General features: G+C 35.4%; 1 protein-coding gene across 2 annotated transcripts in view; it reads left to right on the top strand.

The window, feature by feature from the left end:
• MOSPD1 (motile sperm domain containing 1) overlaps positions 1-18,870 on the top strand; it is a 35,095-nt gene extending 16,225 nt beyond the window's left edge. The window contains exons 2-6 of one of the 2 annotated variants that reach the window (XM_016123577.2): positions 8,153-8,407; positions 8,523-8,598; positions 10,017-10,234; positions 15,204-15,365; positions 17,273-18,870. In XM_016123577.2, coding sequence (XP_015979063.1) covers positions 8,254-8,407; positions 8,523-8,598; positions 10,017-10,234; positions 15,204-15,365; positions 17,273-17,304 — 642 coding nt within the window. In that variant the 5' untranslated portion in view covers positions 8,153-8,253 and the 3' untranslated portion in view covers positions 17,305-18,870. The remainder of the gene's footprint in view (positions 1-8,152; positions 8,408-8,522; positions 8,599-10,016; positions 10,235-15,203; positions 15,366-17,272) is intronic. The other variant, XM_016123575.2, reaches the window with a different exon arrangement.

Below are 18,870 nucleotides of genomic sequence, written 5' to 3'. Positions count from 1 at the left end.
ATGTTAATTGTTTCCTTTTAACTGCCATTAGAAATTGAGGTCTCTGAGAGTTAAGAATTCATATTACAATTGAAAGAGAACAGTATGTTTTTAGTAACAGAAGGTATAAGGTATAGAGGTGTATTTTAAAGGAAATAAAAGGAAAGTAGTTCGTCCTAAAGTTGGTTATTTTTAATGGAGTAAGAAGAGGCAAACTGAAGAGATTAAGAAAGTTGCAGAAGGTCTGTGAAATCCTGAAAGAGGAAACTTTAGATACGGTTAAGCTAAACAAGATGGGAAATAAACTTAAATGTCAAAAGCAGGCTAATACAAAATCAGAGTTGTGTTTTCTCCCTCTGCTAAATAAGAAAGAGTTTCTTGGACTATTAGTCTGCTACTGATATTATGGAAAAGGTTTTCCTTCCTGAAAAAAACAATTTTTATTTTTATTTTTTTTATCAAAATCATTTTCCATGTTCTATGTTCTATGGCTACTTAAGGAAATTGAATCTCCACAATAGTAAGAACTAGGTTTTGCTAATAATTGTGCATAATTGGAGTGTTCCTTTTCCTCCCTACTTACCCATCCAGAATCCAAACACTTTTAGTGAGTATTCTTACTTTCATGGCAATCTGATTATTTGTATAAGTTCAATAAGAATCTGTTCTCTTTATAACAGGACATGATTGGAAACTAGTTTTTATTACCAAGCCTTTGACTGGAGTGTCATATTTGAGAGAAATGCAGAGACTCAGATATGACCAAACTTTATGGAATTAAGATTGACTTATGGAAGCCAATAAAAGCCTTTGGGAATATTGGCCTGGTACCTGGCTCTCCTGGTTCCCAGCAGCCTTCCTATTTGAGTAAAGAATGTCACTTCTTGGCAGGTGCAAGAATCTCGAGATATTTTGGAGATCTCAAGAAGAGAGGAACTCACCTGAAAACTATAGGTGTTGCAGGCGTCCTCTGAGGGCAGGTCCGTCCTTTGGCTTTTCTGGCTTTGCAAAGCCTTTTAAGAACAATCTGAAGATTCCTTGTAAAATTCCAGCAAAGCAGAATTAAAAGTGCCAATCTGGTTAATTAAAATTCTTGCTGGGATTATGCAAATGTTAGGCCAAGTTTATTGAAACAACTTATTTTGCAAATTAATGAATCTTAATTTGGCTATCTTTGGTAAATATAGGGGGTAGTTGGAGAGGAGAGAAAAAAAATATGTCTTGATAAAAATTGAAATATGGGGGGATTCAAGATGGTGTTAGAAGGTAGTGGCTGTTAACACCTCCTCTAGCAATCACACCGAAATTATAACAAAACTACAGAGGAACCAGTATGCGGATTCACCAGAGGTCTGACTGAACAGAAGCCCAACAACTAAGTCACCTCAAATAACAGGTCACCTCAAAATAGTAGGAAGGGCAGAGATGTGAAATGGCTGGGTCCCACAACTGTGTGTGGTGATTGAGAATCAGGAAGGCTATCTTGGCTGCAGAGCCACCTCCCAGACCTGAGGAGCAAGGGGTCCCAGCCACACACTGGGCTCTCCAGCCCAGGGTTCCAGTGCTAGGAAGAGGGGCCCCCACAATCTCTGACTGAAAACCATCAGAAGTTGCAGCTGAGTAAGACGGAGGACTATAGGAGTCACAGACATTTCTCTTACAGGGCCCATGCCTGGCCTTACTTGCTGATGGAATCACTTGCTCTGAGCTCCAGTGCTGGGGCAGTTGCTTGAGGGGCGCCAGGGACCTGCGGGGAGGCACTGAGATGTCGGGCTTCAGGACGAGGGCTAGAGGGATGGCTTGCTCCCAGATAGAGGTGCAGGTAGAAGCCATTGTTCCTTTGTTGAGTCCTCCCTACACCCAGGCTGCAGATGCAGGCACCGTGGACCTGGATAACACAGGTCACTTTGCCCAGGGGATTCCTTGAGACTCTGCTGCCCCCCCCCCCACTTGTGGGCCCACCCAAGCCACTTCCAGTGATTTATTCCATACAGCTGTCTTGGCTCCTGCTGCAGACTTTCATAAAATCTCTCACAGGCTCACAAAACTCCAAGAAGCAGCATCTGGTCTTAGTGTGCCCTGTACCTCTTGCTGAGCAGCCTCAAGCCCTACAAAGGTGGCAGCCATATGTGGATTGCTTGGTGACTCTTAACAGGTGGCCCTGGAGGTACACAGGCTATGGCTGAACTTGGCCTGTAGCTAGACTCCTCCCAGGTCTGTGTCAAGGGGCCCCACAACACGCCTACACAAAGCTTCTCTAAGACTGGAAGACTTAGGAGCCCTACCTATATAGAAACAGACAAACAAAATGGGAAGACAAGCATGTCCCACATGAAAGAACAGAACAAAACTCCAGAAGAAGAATTTACCAAAATGGAGACAAGGAATATACCAGAAGCAGAGTTCAAAAACACTAGTTGTAAGGATGCTCAAGGAACTTATGGGAAGAGTAGATGGACTCAATGAGAACTTTTACAAAGAAATAGAAAACATAAAAATGGAGATGGAAAACCAAAAAATGAACAATACGATATCTGAGATGAAGAGTACATTAGAGGGAATCAACAGAGTAGAGGAAATGGAGGATCGAATCAGTAACATAGAGGATGGAGTAGCAGAGGACACCCAATCATAACAGCAACAAGAAAAAAGAATCCCTCCCTCAAAATGAGAGTAGCTTAAGAAGACTCTGAGGCACTGTCAAGTATAACAACATTCACATCATAGGGGTACCAGAGGAGGAGAGCAAGGAATTGAAAACCTATTTGAAGAAATAATGACAGAAAATTTCCTTAATCTGGTGGGGGAAATATACATACAACCCCAGGAAGCTCAGGGAGTCTCAAGAAAGAGAAACTCAAAGAGGCCCACACCAAGACACATCATAATTAAAATGTCAAAGGTTAAATTCAAAGAGAGAATCTTAAAAGCAGCAAGAGAAAAGCAATTAATTATATACAAGGGAGCTCCCATAAGACTGGCAGCTGATTCCTCAACAGAACTTTACAAGCTGGAATGGCTTGGCACAAAATATCCCATGTGATGAAAACCCAGGACCTACAATCAAGATTACTTTACCCAGCAAAGTTATCAGTTGGAATCAAAGGACAGATAAAGAGTTTTCTAGACAAGAAAAAGCTAAAGGAGTTCATCACCACCAAGCCAGTATTACAGGAAATGCTAGAAGGACTTCTTTAAGAAGAAAAAATAGGGGTGGCTCCATAGTGTAATGGTTAGCACGTCTGCTTTACACGCAGAAGATCCTGGGTTTGTGCCCCAGATGGAGCCACGGACTATACCCCGGGTGTGCGCCGTAAGCATGTGGGAGGAGACACTCCGCCTTCAGAGATCCAGTTATTGATAAAAAAGGAGATGGCAACATCCCTTGGTCAGGGGTGGAAGTGGGGGCAGGGATTAAAGAGGGGGAAAAATAAGAAGAAAAAATACATAAATAAAGAATGGTAGTAACTGCACATCTATTAACAAGTACATCAAATGAAAAATAATTAAATGCTCCAATCAAAAGATGGGGTGGCTGAATGGATAAGAAAACAAGACCCTTACATATACTACCTACAAAAGAGACTTACTTCAGATTAAAAGGCACACACAAACTAAAAGTAATGGGATGGAAAAAGATATTTCATGAAGGACCTAGAGGGTATTGTGCTAAGTGCAGTAAGTCAGATAGAGGTAGACAAATGCCATATGATTGCACACACATGTGGAATCTAAAGAACCAAAAAAAAACCTCATAGAGAACAATTTGAGGGTTACCTGATGGGAGAGGGTTTGGGGTATTGGTGAAAAAGGGAAAGGGTTAAGAAGTACAAATTGGTAATTACACAATAATCATAGAGATATGATGTATAGCATAAGGAATATAGCCAATAATATTATAACTATATATGGTGTCAGAGGGGCACTAGATTTACTGGGGTGATCACTTTGTGAGTTATACAGATGTCTAATCATGTTGTATACCTGAAACTAATATAGTATTGTATGCCCAGTATAACTGAAAAATAAAAAATATTAACTTAAAAAATTGAAATATACCTAGGTAAACATTAGATTCTTATGCTATTCATTGTCTTTTAGGTTTTATTTTATTTTCTACTTGTAAATTGAACAGAATCCTCAATTCTTTTAGTTTTCTCCAGTCTCTCTGTGGATTTTCAAACGTGTTTTTAATTTGTAGTGTTTTTTCCATCCTTTAGGAATTATCGAAAACTATAACTGCTTTTTCCAAGCCATGCAAGTTAAAGATGGACAACTTAATATAAAATTAAAGAGATTGTCACAATAGCTTATGTTTGAACAATCTCAGTGACTGTTGCTATGTGGGTCACTCTAAGAGTTTGCCTTGATGTCTGAGGACACCATCAAGGAGATTTCAAGTTGTGGAAGATGCTTCCAGCCTTATATCTAGAAATCTTTACTGACAGCCTTACAAACTCAGAAGCTGGTTTATAATTTGCTCCAATTATTAACCTTTGTTTTCCTTTTGTTTTCATTGACATAGGAGGCATCTATACAATCGCTAATACAACCTGCTAAACCTACAGTAATACCTCTGGGGAAGTTGAGACTCAAATAAGTAGACTAATGTAGAAAGTTGCTTTGTAGTCATAGTAAACCAAAAACTAACAATACATTCACTGGAATGTAGGATAGTTTCATTCTCTAACCCCTGAACTCTGCCTCTTTTTAGCAAAAAGCAGCCATAGCGGTTGTTGCCTTTCTTCCCTCAATATTGAGGGATGATCAAGAAACTGGTGGGAGTTGTAACAGGAATTGTAGCCTCATGTGTTGCAGTACTTGAAACAAAGCCCTTAACCAATTGGTGGCCCTCCTTGAGCCATTGGGGCCATTACCTGGTAACAGGACTGCTTGGCTTATGTGTATTGTTGTTAGTGTTAGGATGTAGTCTTTATTTGTGATATATGGATGCAATATGCAAATGCTCCAATAATCCATGGACCTCCTGTCTGGAAGAGGTGACGTGAAGAATATGAGATGGAGGAGCTATATTGGGGTGAAGTGTAGGGTTAACTCAGAACATAGCCGCTCCACATACTCAGGAGACTGATAGCTGCCTGGCCAGCAGCCAAGGAAGACAGTGCACAAAGAGCTTTCAGCAACGCCCACTCCTAAGGACATTTTCTGCTGCTCCCATGGACATTATCTGCTCCTGTAACCAAGCAGCACACCTTGCTCCCATCCTCTGAGAATGCGGCTGCTACCTCAATAAGATTAACACTACCTCTGCTTGTGGGCATAAAAAACTGCTTGCTCTTGGTCAGCTGCAGCTTTTTCCTGCAGCTCCAAGCAGCCGCTGCCGAAGCTTCCCTGCCTTGTGAGTAATAAACAGCATTTCTCACCTCTCTGGTCCTCCTGGTGGCTTTTCTGGAATATCCAAACTCAGGAGTAAGTTCCAGACCTGAGGCTCCTGCCTTACAATGTGCATTTAATTTTGGCAGATATAGTGGATGTGCGAATTTATCTCCCTGCCAGCAATATTAGGAACATGCCTGACTGCTCCACCTTGTACTGTCAAACTTTTTGATTTTTGCCAATTTGACAAGTAAAAATATTTATTTCAGTATAGCTTTAGTCCATATTTCTTGTGAATGATATTATACAACCTTGTGTAAGTTTAAAAATTTGTCCTTTTCTATAAAATATTATAGTGTTTGCTCATTTTTATATTGAGTTGTATTTTTTATAATGATTTGTAGGCCTTCTCTATATAGTAGGGAAATTAGACATTGCCTATAATATGGATTGAAAATATTCTGTTGGTTTTGCTTAAAAAGTTTTTTGCCATGCAGAATTTTAGGAATTTTTATGTAGTTGAATTTATCAATATCAGTTTTTAGTTTCTGGTTGTTAGAAAGCCTGATTATAAAAAATAGATTTCCCATGGTTTCTAGTGTTTTATCATTTTATTTCTGTACATTTAAAGCTTTGATCCATTTGGAATTTACCCTAATAAAGTTTTGGAATTTTATAAGGAGTGAGAGATGAATTCAACTTTTTTTTTCCTAGATGTATACCCACTTTTATTAACATTTATTGACCAAACTGGCTTCTACAAATCAGAGATTCCACCTTTTATCATAAGCTAACTTCTCATCTTGTTTTAGAATGAGAAGTTAATATTATTCAGTGATGCCAAATTTAGATGGTCTATTCCTGATAGCCAAGCTTACTGAGAAAGTAATTATAGAGCTTATTATTTTCTATTGAAAAAAAGAAGATACCAAACTTATGAGAGCGCATTATCCAAATACAAGTGTGTCTGGCTCTTAGGAAAAGAAATTCATGGCAAATAACTTAAAATTATAATTTTTTTATCAGATGTTTTTCAGAATAATCTTTTATTGAAATGGACAGTACGTTTGATATAGTGGAAAGAATACTATTAGGAAGGAGGTGGTCTGCCGATATTTTTTTGTCTTAGTCTGGTCTCTTCCTAATAACAACAACAAACAAACACTTAGACCATTGCTTGGCCTACAGTAACTGCTAAAAGCTTTATATATATTCATTCATTCCGTGTATATAATTAATGAAAAGTTTATAATCTGTTATGAATTATACAAATGCTATATATTATTACAAATAAAAATGTCTATAGGCCCTTTCAGCTCAGTAAAAAAAAAACAACTGTTATGAGCTGCATGCATACCATAAAGTATATGGATATGAAGTAGCATGATGATCTGGGACAGCTTATGGATTAAGCCCTTCTCAGAGTTCTCCCTTACCTTCACGTTTCTGCACCTTTGCTTATGCTGTTCCCTATGCCTGAATGCCCTCCCTACCTATACCCCCAATCTCTAGCACAGAAGCGTGTACCCTTCTTTTCTTTAGAGATTACCTCAAATGCCATATCCTGGCCTTTCTTCTGGGTAAAATTATTCACGTAGTCTTCTAATTCCCTAGTACTTCGTATACAACAGTATTCATTGTACTAGAGGTAGCTTAAATATTTATTTTGTTTCATCAATAAGACTTGAGTTTCTTGAGGACAGGGCTTGTGCATTATTCATCTCTGTATCTTTGTGCAACTCCTGACATAGTTCCAGGCCTAAAATAGGTATTCAGCTGGAAGAAAAGAAAAATTTACATACATGACTATATAGTATTATATTTGATAAACAGTGGAAAGGCTTCAATCAGAATCAGAGCACATGTGTCCCACACAATCTAATCATTTGTTACATTTCTCTTTGAATGTATGAGAACCTTAATGCAAGATACTTTATGGTCTCTTTTAAAGTTATGATCTACAGGGTGAAAATCAGACAATTTCTGTGATTGTATGTTTTAGCTTTTGTATTTTATTTTAAAAAGTCACCCGGGGCTAGCTAAATTAGTATTTTGTTGCTTAAAATTAGATCAGGAAATAAATACAGAAACAGCACTTATCAGTAAGACTTCTGCCAGTTAGAACTATCTGGAACATATTCAAGAACCCCAGAAGGAATCCAAAAAGGTCTTTGAAGTTGGAAAAAATAGCTCTCATGAAGCCTGTGTATTTGACGTAGGAGGGGAGGCACAGTGCCACTGGAATGCCAAGGTCTACTTACTGACTGAATTTTCATAGAAAACTCCATGGCCTGTTTAGCAAGTTTGGATATTTGGCTTCCCTTCCAGATATTTTTTGTTTATCTTGGGTTTCAGTAGAAAAAAGATTAATCTCCCACCTGTGCTGCCAGAAGGCGCTAACTAAAGCATTGTTGCGATGAGTGTAAAAATGATTCTCATGTTTTTATCCCATAAATCATGGAAACTTACTTTGTTTTACATTTTTTAGTCTTTAAGAATTCCGATTGGCTCTCAAAATTAGTTGTTTTTAAATAATCTGAGGTTTAAGAAGAGTGTTCCATTGATCTCACCTCTTTGAAAGGTGATTAATTTCAGGTAGAACACCTCCTTTATTCCTTCAATCGAGTATGTTCTTTATCATAGGTTGAAATCTTGAATGTGAAGGGAGCATAGTTTGGTAAAAGCTTATAAGTATGCCAAGAGGAAAAGTCAAAAGTTGTGTTTAAATGATTTGGGGGCCTATTTTAATGCACGCTGAATACGCTTTTTGTTGGCAGTACAGCAAATGAAAACCATTTTATCATTCAGTTTTCTTTTTCTTTTCTTCTCTTTCTAGATTGCCAAAATGCTTTGGTGTTTTTAACCGACTTTAAGAAAAGTCCAAAATAGATTTGAGTGTGTAAAAACAGAAGCTGCAGCAAGGAGGATTCAGTGCCAATGCATCAACATAAAAGACATCCAGAGTTAGTGGAAGGAAGTCTTCCTGTTTTTGTGTTTCCCACGGAGCTAATATTTTATGCAGATGACCAGTCAACACATAAGCAAGTGTTGACTCTATATAATCCCTATGAATTTGCCTTAAAGTTCAAAGGTGAGTCTCCTAGGTCTATTTGATGGCTTTTAACTATCTCTACTAATTTTTTACTTGTAAAAACTAATTTTTAAAAAAAAAAAACACTAATGACCATTGTGACTTTTTCTTTCAGTTTTGTGTACTACTCCAAATAAGTATGTTGTCGTTGATGCTGCAGGTGCAGTAAAGCCTCAGTGTTGTGTGGATATGTAAGTCCCAATCACTTCCTGGTAACATGTTTTAAGTGTGTTAATATTTATGTGTGTAACTTGAAAGAGGTCTTTTCTTGAAGCTGTTCCCACATAGGCATTTATTATATGTTGAATTTTTGTTGAAAGTTTTAGTTTATCAAAATTCTTGTTAAGAAGTTTCTAAGATTCTGAACAGGTTGACCAAATACTTAACATTTCATTATGTTGGGACCGATGCGTGTATTAATATTTCCATAAACATTTCCTCATCGTTGTGCTTTTAGTCATAACCGGGATATTTATGAAGGTTAAAGTTCTAACTTATTCATTTAAATTTTTCTATAATAGGGAATTTAGCTTTCTTTGGAACATCTTGCTATTATACTGACATTTGGGAAACTAATAATACTACATTCTCAGAACAGTGGTATATAAGTTCATCTGCAATGATTCAGTTAATAAGCTTGGAAGTTAAGCTATACAAACAGGAAGCAAGTATGCAACTACTCATCTGTAAAAGGTTATCTGAGCTCTTCCAGATAATTTTATCTTAGAGTATCAAATTAATGATTGTTTGTTAAAGCTTTCCATATTTAATTTTTACTTCAGAACTGGTAGTGACCAGATGGACCCATTGACCAGCCCTGAATTTAAGCCACCAACTAATCTATATCTGTTTAAATCTGTGAGAATGAGAAACAGAAGTCTTTTCTTTTGAATACATTTCATCATCTCAAAGCCTTAAAATGGTTTACCTTTGAGGATGTATTTTTGCACATTTCTTTTGATTTTCATTCAGTATACAATAAGCAAGAACAATTCAAAGAAATGTAGTCTCTTGCCAAATAAATACTTTTAACCTAATTGTTCTGTGTTCTCTATTAAGAACAAAGTAAAATAAATGGAATTGCAAATAACTCTCATAAAAATTGAAGTGCTTTATACTCTTTTCTCTTCAGAGATACAGAAGTGTATTGTTAGCCTTCTGTTGGATTGGTCATACTGGATTACTTACTTATGAAATTGCTTATTTTTACCTGTGTGCATGGACTTTAAGTCTAGGGTAAGATTAATTACTTAAACAATAAGTGGCAATAGAAATTCATGAGACTTCTGTGGGGAAGAAACAATTTAATGTATCTTATTTAGTAAATATTACTGTATACAGATATTCAGAAAAAAATGCCGTTGCCCAAAGGAATTTTTTTACTTTTATTCTATGTTTTAGAGTGTGTGTTTCCATCAAATATTTTAGAATTAGCTATTTCTTTTTGGGTTTTACTGTGATTTTTTTTAACATCATTAGCAAATTTCTGTATTTGAGTATTTGGTTATAGTCAGTTAATATTGTTTTAATGTATGAAATCTCTTGCGGAATTCTGTTTGACAAGCTCTCAGAAACCTAATCAGTATTTGTTATTTTTGAATGCTTTCAGTGTGATTCGTCATAGAGATGTTCGATCCTGTCACTATGGTGTAATAGACAAATTCCGTCTCCAAGTTTCTGAGCAAAGCCAGAGGAAGGCTTTAGGAAGGAAAGAGGTTGTGGCTACCCTTCTCCCTTCTGCAAAAGAACAACAAAAGGAAGAAGAAGAAAAAAGAATAAAGGAACATTTAAGTGAAAGTTTATTTTTTGAGCAGTCGTTTCAACCAGGTAATTTTGAGTTGTTTTTGAAGGCCTATTGAAGTCTTATACTTTTCTAACTTTAAAATCAGGGAGCCAATAATAATTACTAGAAAAATAATCTGCCACTTTAAACCTAATCAACTACTTCAAAACCGAACTTAGAGATCTGTACCTAAAATCAATCCTAAGTCCTAGAGCTGGACTTTCAGAGGAGAGAAGACTAGATGAGGCTGTAAGGAGAGGGCAAATGTTGTCATGACCTTTTAAATCTATAAAACCTGAGAATGCAGGTACCATACTTTATAATACTAGCATAATTTGGCAATTATATACTTTTGTTTTTGTGACTTTCCTGTATCCTTTCTCATTTAATTAGTTTAAAGAAGGAGAGATTGTGTTTGGCAATAAGCCAAGCTTGGTGCACTGTTCATATTATTTTGAAAAAAAAATCTCATTAAAGTTGAAGTTAATTAAACTAAGTGGATTATAATATCCCCTGTGGGCTATTAATTGAATCCCTCTCCATTCCTCATTTCCTTCCAGCTTAGATATTCAGAAGTGTTATGATATATTCTTTCAGCATTGACACTATCCTCATCTTCAGCTCTTTGGACATCATTCTCCTTCCTTCTTAACTTCTCATTATCCCCCTCAACCCTATTATAAGAGGAGGAAGATAAAATTTTCCATATAAAAACATGGAAATTTGATAGTGATATATGAATGTGACATCAGCTGTGTTTGAAATTGCCACATTATATATGAGGAATTTAAAAAGTCTACTTGTCGTTATATTAATTCATAGATCCCTATCAGTTTGTTTATCTTAGCATGTTTATTTTGATATCACAGGAGGTAATGCCTCTTTGATTTACTGTAGCCAAGAGGCTTCTCAGTCCATGTAGGGAGTGCCTACATTTTCTGGTGATACACATACTAGGGACAAGGTAGTAGCTAGTAGATTGTTTTCTTCTCAGCAACTATTATTGATTGACAGGACCAGCTTTTCTTATTTTGAAGGTGAAAGAGATCCTCTGTCAAATGTTACCTTGATCTCAGATCAATATTAAGGTGACTTATAAATATTTATCAAATGCAAGATTCCCCTTTAAAATGCCTTGTTTAGAACAAAGAAGGCCATGTAATGAGTATTTGTTGTTTGATGTTAAATTCATAACTTAAAATAAAGTGGTCCTTGGAGCTCATTTTTATATTTAACAGAACAGTTTAATAGTCAAGAATATTAAGGGTTACATGTTTAGTTATATATATTTTTCCCCTTTTATTTTTAAATTTATTAGACTTCAGGTGAAAAATCACTCTAAAAGGCTAAATAATTGTAATGTGTATTAACTGAGCACTTTATTCTTATTTTTATAATGAACATTTGGTATCTGCAATATATTAAAGCATTCTTCTAATTATAAAGTTGGAGTAGATGAATGAAGATAGGTGGTTTTGGAATAACACATGGTTATCTCTGTTTTGAAAAAAAAACTCTTTCTAAGCCATCCATGTCAAGAAGCTCAATGATAGCAGATACCTTATTTGTTTCGTTCACCATTGTGTCCTAAGCACAGAGCACATCTGTCCCTTGGTGTCCAAGGGAGATAGGTTCCAGGAATCACACCTTGCCCCCTGCTCAGGTAACAAGATTTGCAGATTCTCAAGTACCTTATTTGGCCCTCCATACCCATTTGTTGCATATCCTTGGATTTAACCAACTTTAAATCAAGGGTGGTTGAATCTGCAGATGTGGAACCCGTGGATAAGAAGAACTAGCTAAAGTTACACAGGAAATGTATGCATGGGCTACACTAGGAAGCTGGACTTCTTATCTGGTAAGGTCTGTTGGGTTGGTTATCTTTGCCTTACAAGTTTTCCACTGCAATTGCCACCCTATAGAGCAAAGGCAATACCAGAACAGTCTCATATCCATTCTTGGCCAACATGTCCTATTTGTGGGTAGTTATCACAGGAAACTGAGTAATGTTTTCTCCTTTAATAGTGTATAATGGTGATTGATTTAGTCTATGATGAAAAAATGATATTTTTAACTATTAAATTAATACAGTGATGCACCATGTAATGACTGGGATACGTTCTGAGAAATGTGTTATTAGACAGTTTTGTTCTGTGAATATCATAGAATGCACTTACATAAACCTAGGTAGTATAGCCTACTACACACCTAGGCCATATGTTATTGCCTAACACTCCTAGGCTACAAATCTATACTGCATGTTACTGTACAGAATAACATGAGATTGGAACTCAAGCACAAGAGAAAATGATGCAATCAGGAAACATGCAAGACCTGTGAGACCACCACCACTGGTATAATACAGCATACTGTTTTACAGCAAACTTTATTTTATAAGTAGAAAGAATAAACCCTAAAATAATGATAAAAAGTATAATATAGTAAATACAGAAACTAGTAACATGGTGGTTTATTATCATTATCAATACTATATACTGTACATAAGTGTATGTGCTATACTTTTATGTGAGTGATAGCACAGTAGGTTTGTTTACCCCAACATCACCAAAAACCCGTGAGTAGTACATTACATTATGAGATTATGATGGCTACAACATCATTAAATAATAAGAATTGTTCAGCTCCGTTATAATCTTATGGGACCACTGTTGCACATGCCATCTGTAGTTGACCAAAACATTGTTATGTGGCACATGATTGTAGTAAACTATGTGTGGTTTCCAGTATGTAGAAGTCAAAGGTTTTTCATTAAGTTTCTCTGAACTAAAATGTTGAAAAAAATCAAGATTGTTTTGGGGGGAGTTTTGAAATGGCATTATTTTTTCATGTCTGTAGCTTGGAAAGTGTTTATTAGACATATTACAAGTGCAACAATGTTGTGAGGCTCTGAGCTAGCTGGAAAATGGTTGAAGGCTATAGCTATATCATGAAAATTTGGATTTTAAAACATATCGAAAGGCAGTAAAATGAGAAGTTTCTTAAGTTTATTATATAAAGACATATAGCAATAAATTTTTAAAAGCACCTATAATCTCATACACTTAATTTTTTTTCATTTAATAGAAATTTAACTAAGAGGAAACCACAAAACATACTTTTACAAAACACCAAAACCTACGTTATTAAAAAGATGTTTTAAAAAGATGCATCTGAATCTTAGTTTGTCTTGATTGCATTAACTAATGAACTGCTATATCTATGCAATATTGGAATCAGTGCCCTTTGGCTTAAGAAAATTATGCTCTTTATCACTGTTTATAATAATAAGAGATTGAAATGAACTAAAAGTCCATCATTTGGGGGTTGACTAAATTATGAATATTCATGAGATGTGTTGCCAGGCAGGCATTTACATGGATCTGATAGAATGATAGGTGGTTATATATTGTCATGGAAAGAAGTTCAGATTTATTTCTAAGTGAGAGATAAAAAAATTATAGAACAGTATGTATAATATGGTCTCATTTAGGAAAAAGATATTTTACATTTTTATATGGGTATTAATTAATAAATCCTGAAAGGATCTATACCAAGTCATTAACAGTGTTTTCTCTCCAGAAAGATAGGATTACAAAGAAACCTTTATGTTTTTCTATCTTTATAAAATTTTTACAGCAATCAAAAAAGAGCTATTTCCATTTTCAAAAATTTCAAGCACTTAAGCAAATGTTTTTGGAATTTTTCTAAATACTAAAAATTCCTCGGAACTTTCTTTATTGTGGGTTTGCAGTGAGCAGCGTAATTGTTGTAAATAATTGTTTTCCTTGAAAATTTATCTTTGTAACAAATATAAATGTAAAAATACTTCATTTATTAACTAAAATAAGACTTGTTTTTAGCTATTTATGCTATTGTTTCATCTCAAGCAATAATCACTACAAAATTTGAATTTGTTTTCACACCTCTCTGGTTTTGACAAGCCTCAATTAAACTTTACACAACAGCTAAGGTATTAATAATTTAGAAAAGCTGTATTTAATAATGAACAGCGTTATTGCATTAATAAAATCCAAAGATTGTGTTGCTGTTGGCTATTCCTTTCAATGAAAGGAAAGGTAGTGGGAAAGCCATATGATAGAAAATGCTGTTATTAGGTTTCTTAAATATATGAGTATGAATATTGTACACATAAACCCAGAACTATAGAATAGCAGGCAAGATAATAAACGTTTTTAAAATTTTATTTTATTGTGGGAAGAATATTTAACATGAGATCTCCCCTGTTCACAAATATTTGTGTACAATGCAATACTGTTAACTATAGGCACAATATGTGTAGCAGATCTCTAGAATGTATTCATCTACTTAGTATTTTGTTTCTGCTGCTTTCTTCTTTGGTATAAATGGAGGTAGAACAGAGGGCATAAGAGTTTTCATAGGCAACTTTAAAACCCTCAAGTAGTGCCTTTTTGCCACCTTCACGTTTTCAAAAATGGTAGCAGGATGCTGCAGTTATTAGGACCAAACCTGTCTGGAGACCCACCTAAGATGTTTCTGGAAGGTAGTAGAGCTGTAGTGTAGTGGGCTCCAGATGGAGTACACACAAGTAATCTATTGAGGTACAAGAAGAAAATATCAGAACTTCAATGTATATCTATTTTAGCCCATTCTTTTAAAATTCTATTTGTATGTTTTATATTAAGCTTAATAGTATAATATTCATGCATGTAATTTATAAACATACACATCGATATATGCTCGAACACTTTCTACTGAGTATGGTAAGGTGTGTGTGATTGGGTGGCAGAATGGTAACCTTTCAGCAGGAACTAACTACCTCACAATGCTGTTTCAACATTCCATTCTGTAATGACTCAGAAGTTATAGGTTTCCAGATAAGTCTAGCAGATAAGACCCCATGGAGTGGGAATAATGGGGAATGAGAGTATTTAGACAAAATCAGAATCTTGGTGAGTGGTGGACAGTATATGTGAAAAAACATTTGTGTAAGTTGTTTTAGGAGCAAGCTCAGGGATTTTTGTCTTTTTACAGATAACAGAACTGTCTCCTCAGGACCTAGTTTACTAACTGTCTTCCTGGGAGTGGTGTGCATTGCAGCTCTGATGCTTCCTACACTGGGGGATGTGGAATCGCTGGTGCCTCTCTACCTCCACTTAAGTGTGAATCAAAAATTAGTGGCTGCTTATATCTTAGGTAAGTGTTTTAAAGATACATTTGGGGCATATTTGTAGGCAATTTTTATGGCTTGGAGGTGGTAGTGGTGGTAGTGGTGGTAGATTGATTTTTTTTTAGAAAAACATAAAAGATTGCTTTAAAAGCATGTTGAGGTAAAGTACATTTTAAGATTTAATTTTTGGCTCACATTTACTTCCTTTCAGCTTATTTATCCTAGTACTTAATACTGTATATATTCAATTATTTTCCTTTTGCAGACTCACAGTGGTATAAAACATGTAAAATACATATATTCCATGATACAACATTTCTACTTCTAGGAATTGATCCTAGGGAAACAGACAAAGTAAATTCAGTCATAAAGATGAACAATGAAGCCTTGTTTAACATTGTGAACTTTCTCTTTAAAGCAGCTCCCTTGTTTCCTGTTAAGTCATTCTTGTAGTCATCCTGGCTTGGAATCTTAATTAGTTTAACTGAACAAAAATTTATTCATGTAAATGGAAATATGAGATCACCATCCTTAACTCTCTTGCTCAGATTTAGATCTGCAAGAATTTTTTGAGAGCCTACTATGTGTCAGATACTAGGTTCTATGTTCTTAGATATGACTATTAAAGCAAATACTTGATAATCTATCAGCTCTGACTGGCCTCAAACACCCTTCTGACCTAGTCTTGGGGTTTTGTTATCTTTTTTCCAAAAAGGAAACTTGCTTCATATTTTCTGGAGCTCAAGTTAACTGATGTTGAATGCTTTGTAAATTTAATAAATGCAGTTCAGAAGTTTCAGAAAAAAATTTATTCATGTGTCAAGGATTAGTGTTCTGGTGATGAATGACTGTTTCCTCATAGTCTTCTCTCACCTCCTTTGAGATGCCAACTCTTTTCAGTATTCTCTCATTATTCATGGTGCTCTCTTTCTCACTTCAAAATTGTTTTCTCAGTTGTCTCCCTATCTTATATGTCTCTTCTCTTCCTATTCCTGTCCCCCATTACTTTCCCCCTCAAACCATCAATTGTATTGCCGTTGGATTGATTTCCATTCTGTTTTGATTTTACCATGACCACTCCCTACTGAAAAACCTTCAGTGCTTCCCATTAGTCCATAGAATAAAGTATAATTCTATAGTGTAGCATTTAAGACTCTCCATACTCTGTTTCAGACCTCTCTGAGCTACTCTTGTCTAGCTGCTGCCCTACATAAGTCCTTGATTAGAGATGATAGATTACTTATTGACCCTCAAAAGCTCATCTAAAATTCTAGTCTCACCTCCACGCCTTTGACCTTCCCTCACCTGAATGCTTGCCCATCTCATTGTTCTTAGATATCTTTCCTGTCCATCTTTTAGACTTATTCCAACTTTACCTTTTAGGGTATCTTTTCTGACTGCCCTGGTCCCAGGTGATTATTCTCCATCTCTGTACTTTATCACTCATGTTTTTAATACTCATTTAGGACTGAGTATATTATTAATTTTTTATGGTTTTATGTATGGAGTTTCTTCAGAGGAGACAAGCCAAGGAGGAATACTAATGCTTCTGCCTCTTTGTGGCCCTAGGGCCCTGGGATACAAATGGACCTGCATTGTTTTTGTTGATGAAGTCAGCTGGCTTTACTGACACTTTAAGATGGCATGTCTGCAATTATAGTGGATGTGACTGAGCAAAGTGGGAGGTATATTTGTTAAAAAATTAGCTATGGCCAGACATTAGTGAATTAAATCTATCCAGTGACTGCCCATTGCTGTAAATTGGATTTCTTCTGTATAACAACTAAATTCAAATTGACTTTGAGTTCTTGGTAGAGTGCTTGCCTATGTGGCATATTTTATTTGCTCATTGAGGGCTAAACAATTGATGATTGAATGGAAAATTTTATAAAATGCATATCTTGAACTGTTCTCCCTTTTTTTCACCTTTCAGGTCTTATCACAATGGCTATCCTTAGAACATGAGCAAGGAACTCAATTGACTTCTCAAGTAAATTTACCTTGAAAATATGAACATGGACTGCCTTTTATCTCTATCTCACTCAATTAACATGCTATAAACTATTGAATGATTTACAATAATTCTAAATGTATAATATATATTTTAAATTACTCTATAATTTTATTCAAAGAACTCTAGCACATTATGTTACAGACAGCAGGATGCTCCTGAGTGATACCTAAAAAATTATTTGAAGAAATTCTTTTTATGTCTAAATCTATTGTGCAAAAGACTTTAAAGCATTTGTTATTTTCTCATCTTTTTTCTAATTTACTTTAATTGTTAAGGTCACATGTTCTTCAAAGTTAAAGGCTTAAAAGAGCAAACTGACTAGCATAAAAATAAAATTACATCTATTTCATGGCTAGGAACATCAGCGTTACTATGTAAATTATATTTTGTCCTCTATCATTATAAACAGTTGCCATGATGTTTATAAAATAAGACTTTTACAGTTAATGCATAGAGGGTTTTTTTTAAAAAGCACAAAGTACTAAGAAATCATGCTTATCCTAGAGCTCATAGAACACAGGACGTATTTAATTCATCTTCTGAATCACAGAACAAACTGTGGTCCAGATACCAATCATGTGGGATTTTTTTTAAAACCTCCTAAAAGTACAGTGTGCTTTATTTGGTCTAAGAATTCTAAAGGAGGGTAGGTACGTGTTTAGTTCATTCACCCTGGCTTTACCTCTGGATAATGCTTTATGTTGATAGGAAGAAAAAATCACTTTATCTTTCTCCCCAGCCTCTTGCCTAACTGTAAGCTACTAGCCCAGATGGGATTACCAGATGCCGGGTGGTTTATGTGAGATGATTTTTCACCTTTGAACCCTAAACCAAGTATAGAAAACCCTTGATATTTGTGTCTATTTTATAACAGTCACTGAAACACTTTTTAAGTTTGTATTTACTACTAAAACAACTTTATCAAAAACCCCCAAAGCACAACTATTTACATTTCTTTATAGCCTCTTCTGATCTCTAACATATATTTGCTGTTTTAACCGTTATTGTCATAGTAACTGCTCTTTTTGATTTAGGATTTTTATCTGAGAGCACAATGCATTAAGAGTCTCTTGAAAATCATCTTTTAGATCTTTTTACAGAATGAACTTATGCACTGCTATTATAGTACTCTCGAGGAATATATGTAAACACAAACTATTTGCCTGAGGTTGGTTTTTGCAAGAAACATTACTTTGCTTCTAAACTAAAAGCTTTTACATATACTCTTTCATAGGAAATCCTCATTGTTTAACCATTCTGGGAGCATAAATCATTAAACAGATCATGTCTGTACATTGTGTAATGACTGAAAAGCACATAAATGTTAATGTAATCTATTTTGAACTTTATAAAAAAACCCTTATGTTTGGAGGCTATCTTTGTTTCTCCATCCATCTCAAGTCCTGTGTATGTGTGTGTGCAAGTGCACACATGTGTGTGTATGAGCACATGTGTGTATGTGCACATTGTAAAGAAAAATTACTTTAAAATAAAAGAAAATGGAGACTCAAGTTTCA

This window comes from Rousettus aegyptiacus, unplaced genomic scaffold (genome assembly GCF_014176215.1).
Source record: "Rousettus aegyptiacus isolate mRouAeg1 unplaced genomic scaffold, mRouAeg1.p scaffold_m13_p_9, whole genome shotgun sequence".
Taxonomy (NCBI): Eukaryota; Metazoa; Chordata; class Mammalia; order Chiroptera; family Pteropodidae; genus Rousettus; species Rousettus aegyptiacus.
The sequence above is the reverse complement of the archived record's forward strand: the minus strand, read 5'-3'. Positions and strand labels throughout refer to the sequence as shown.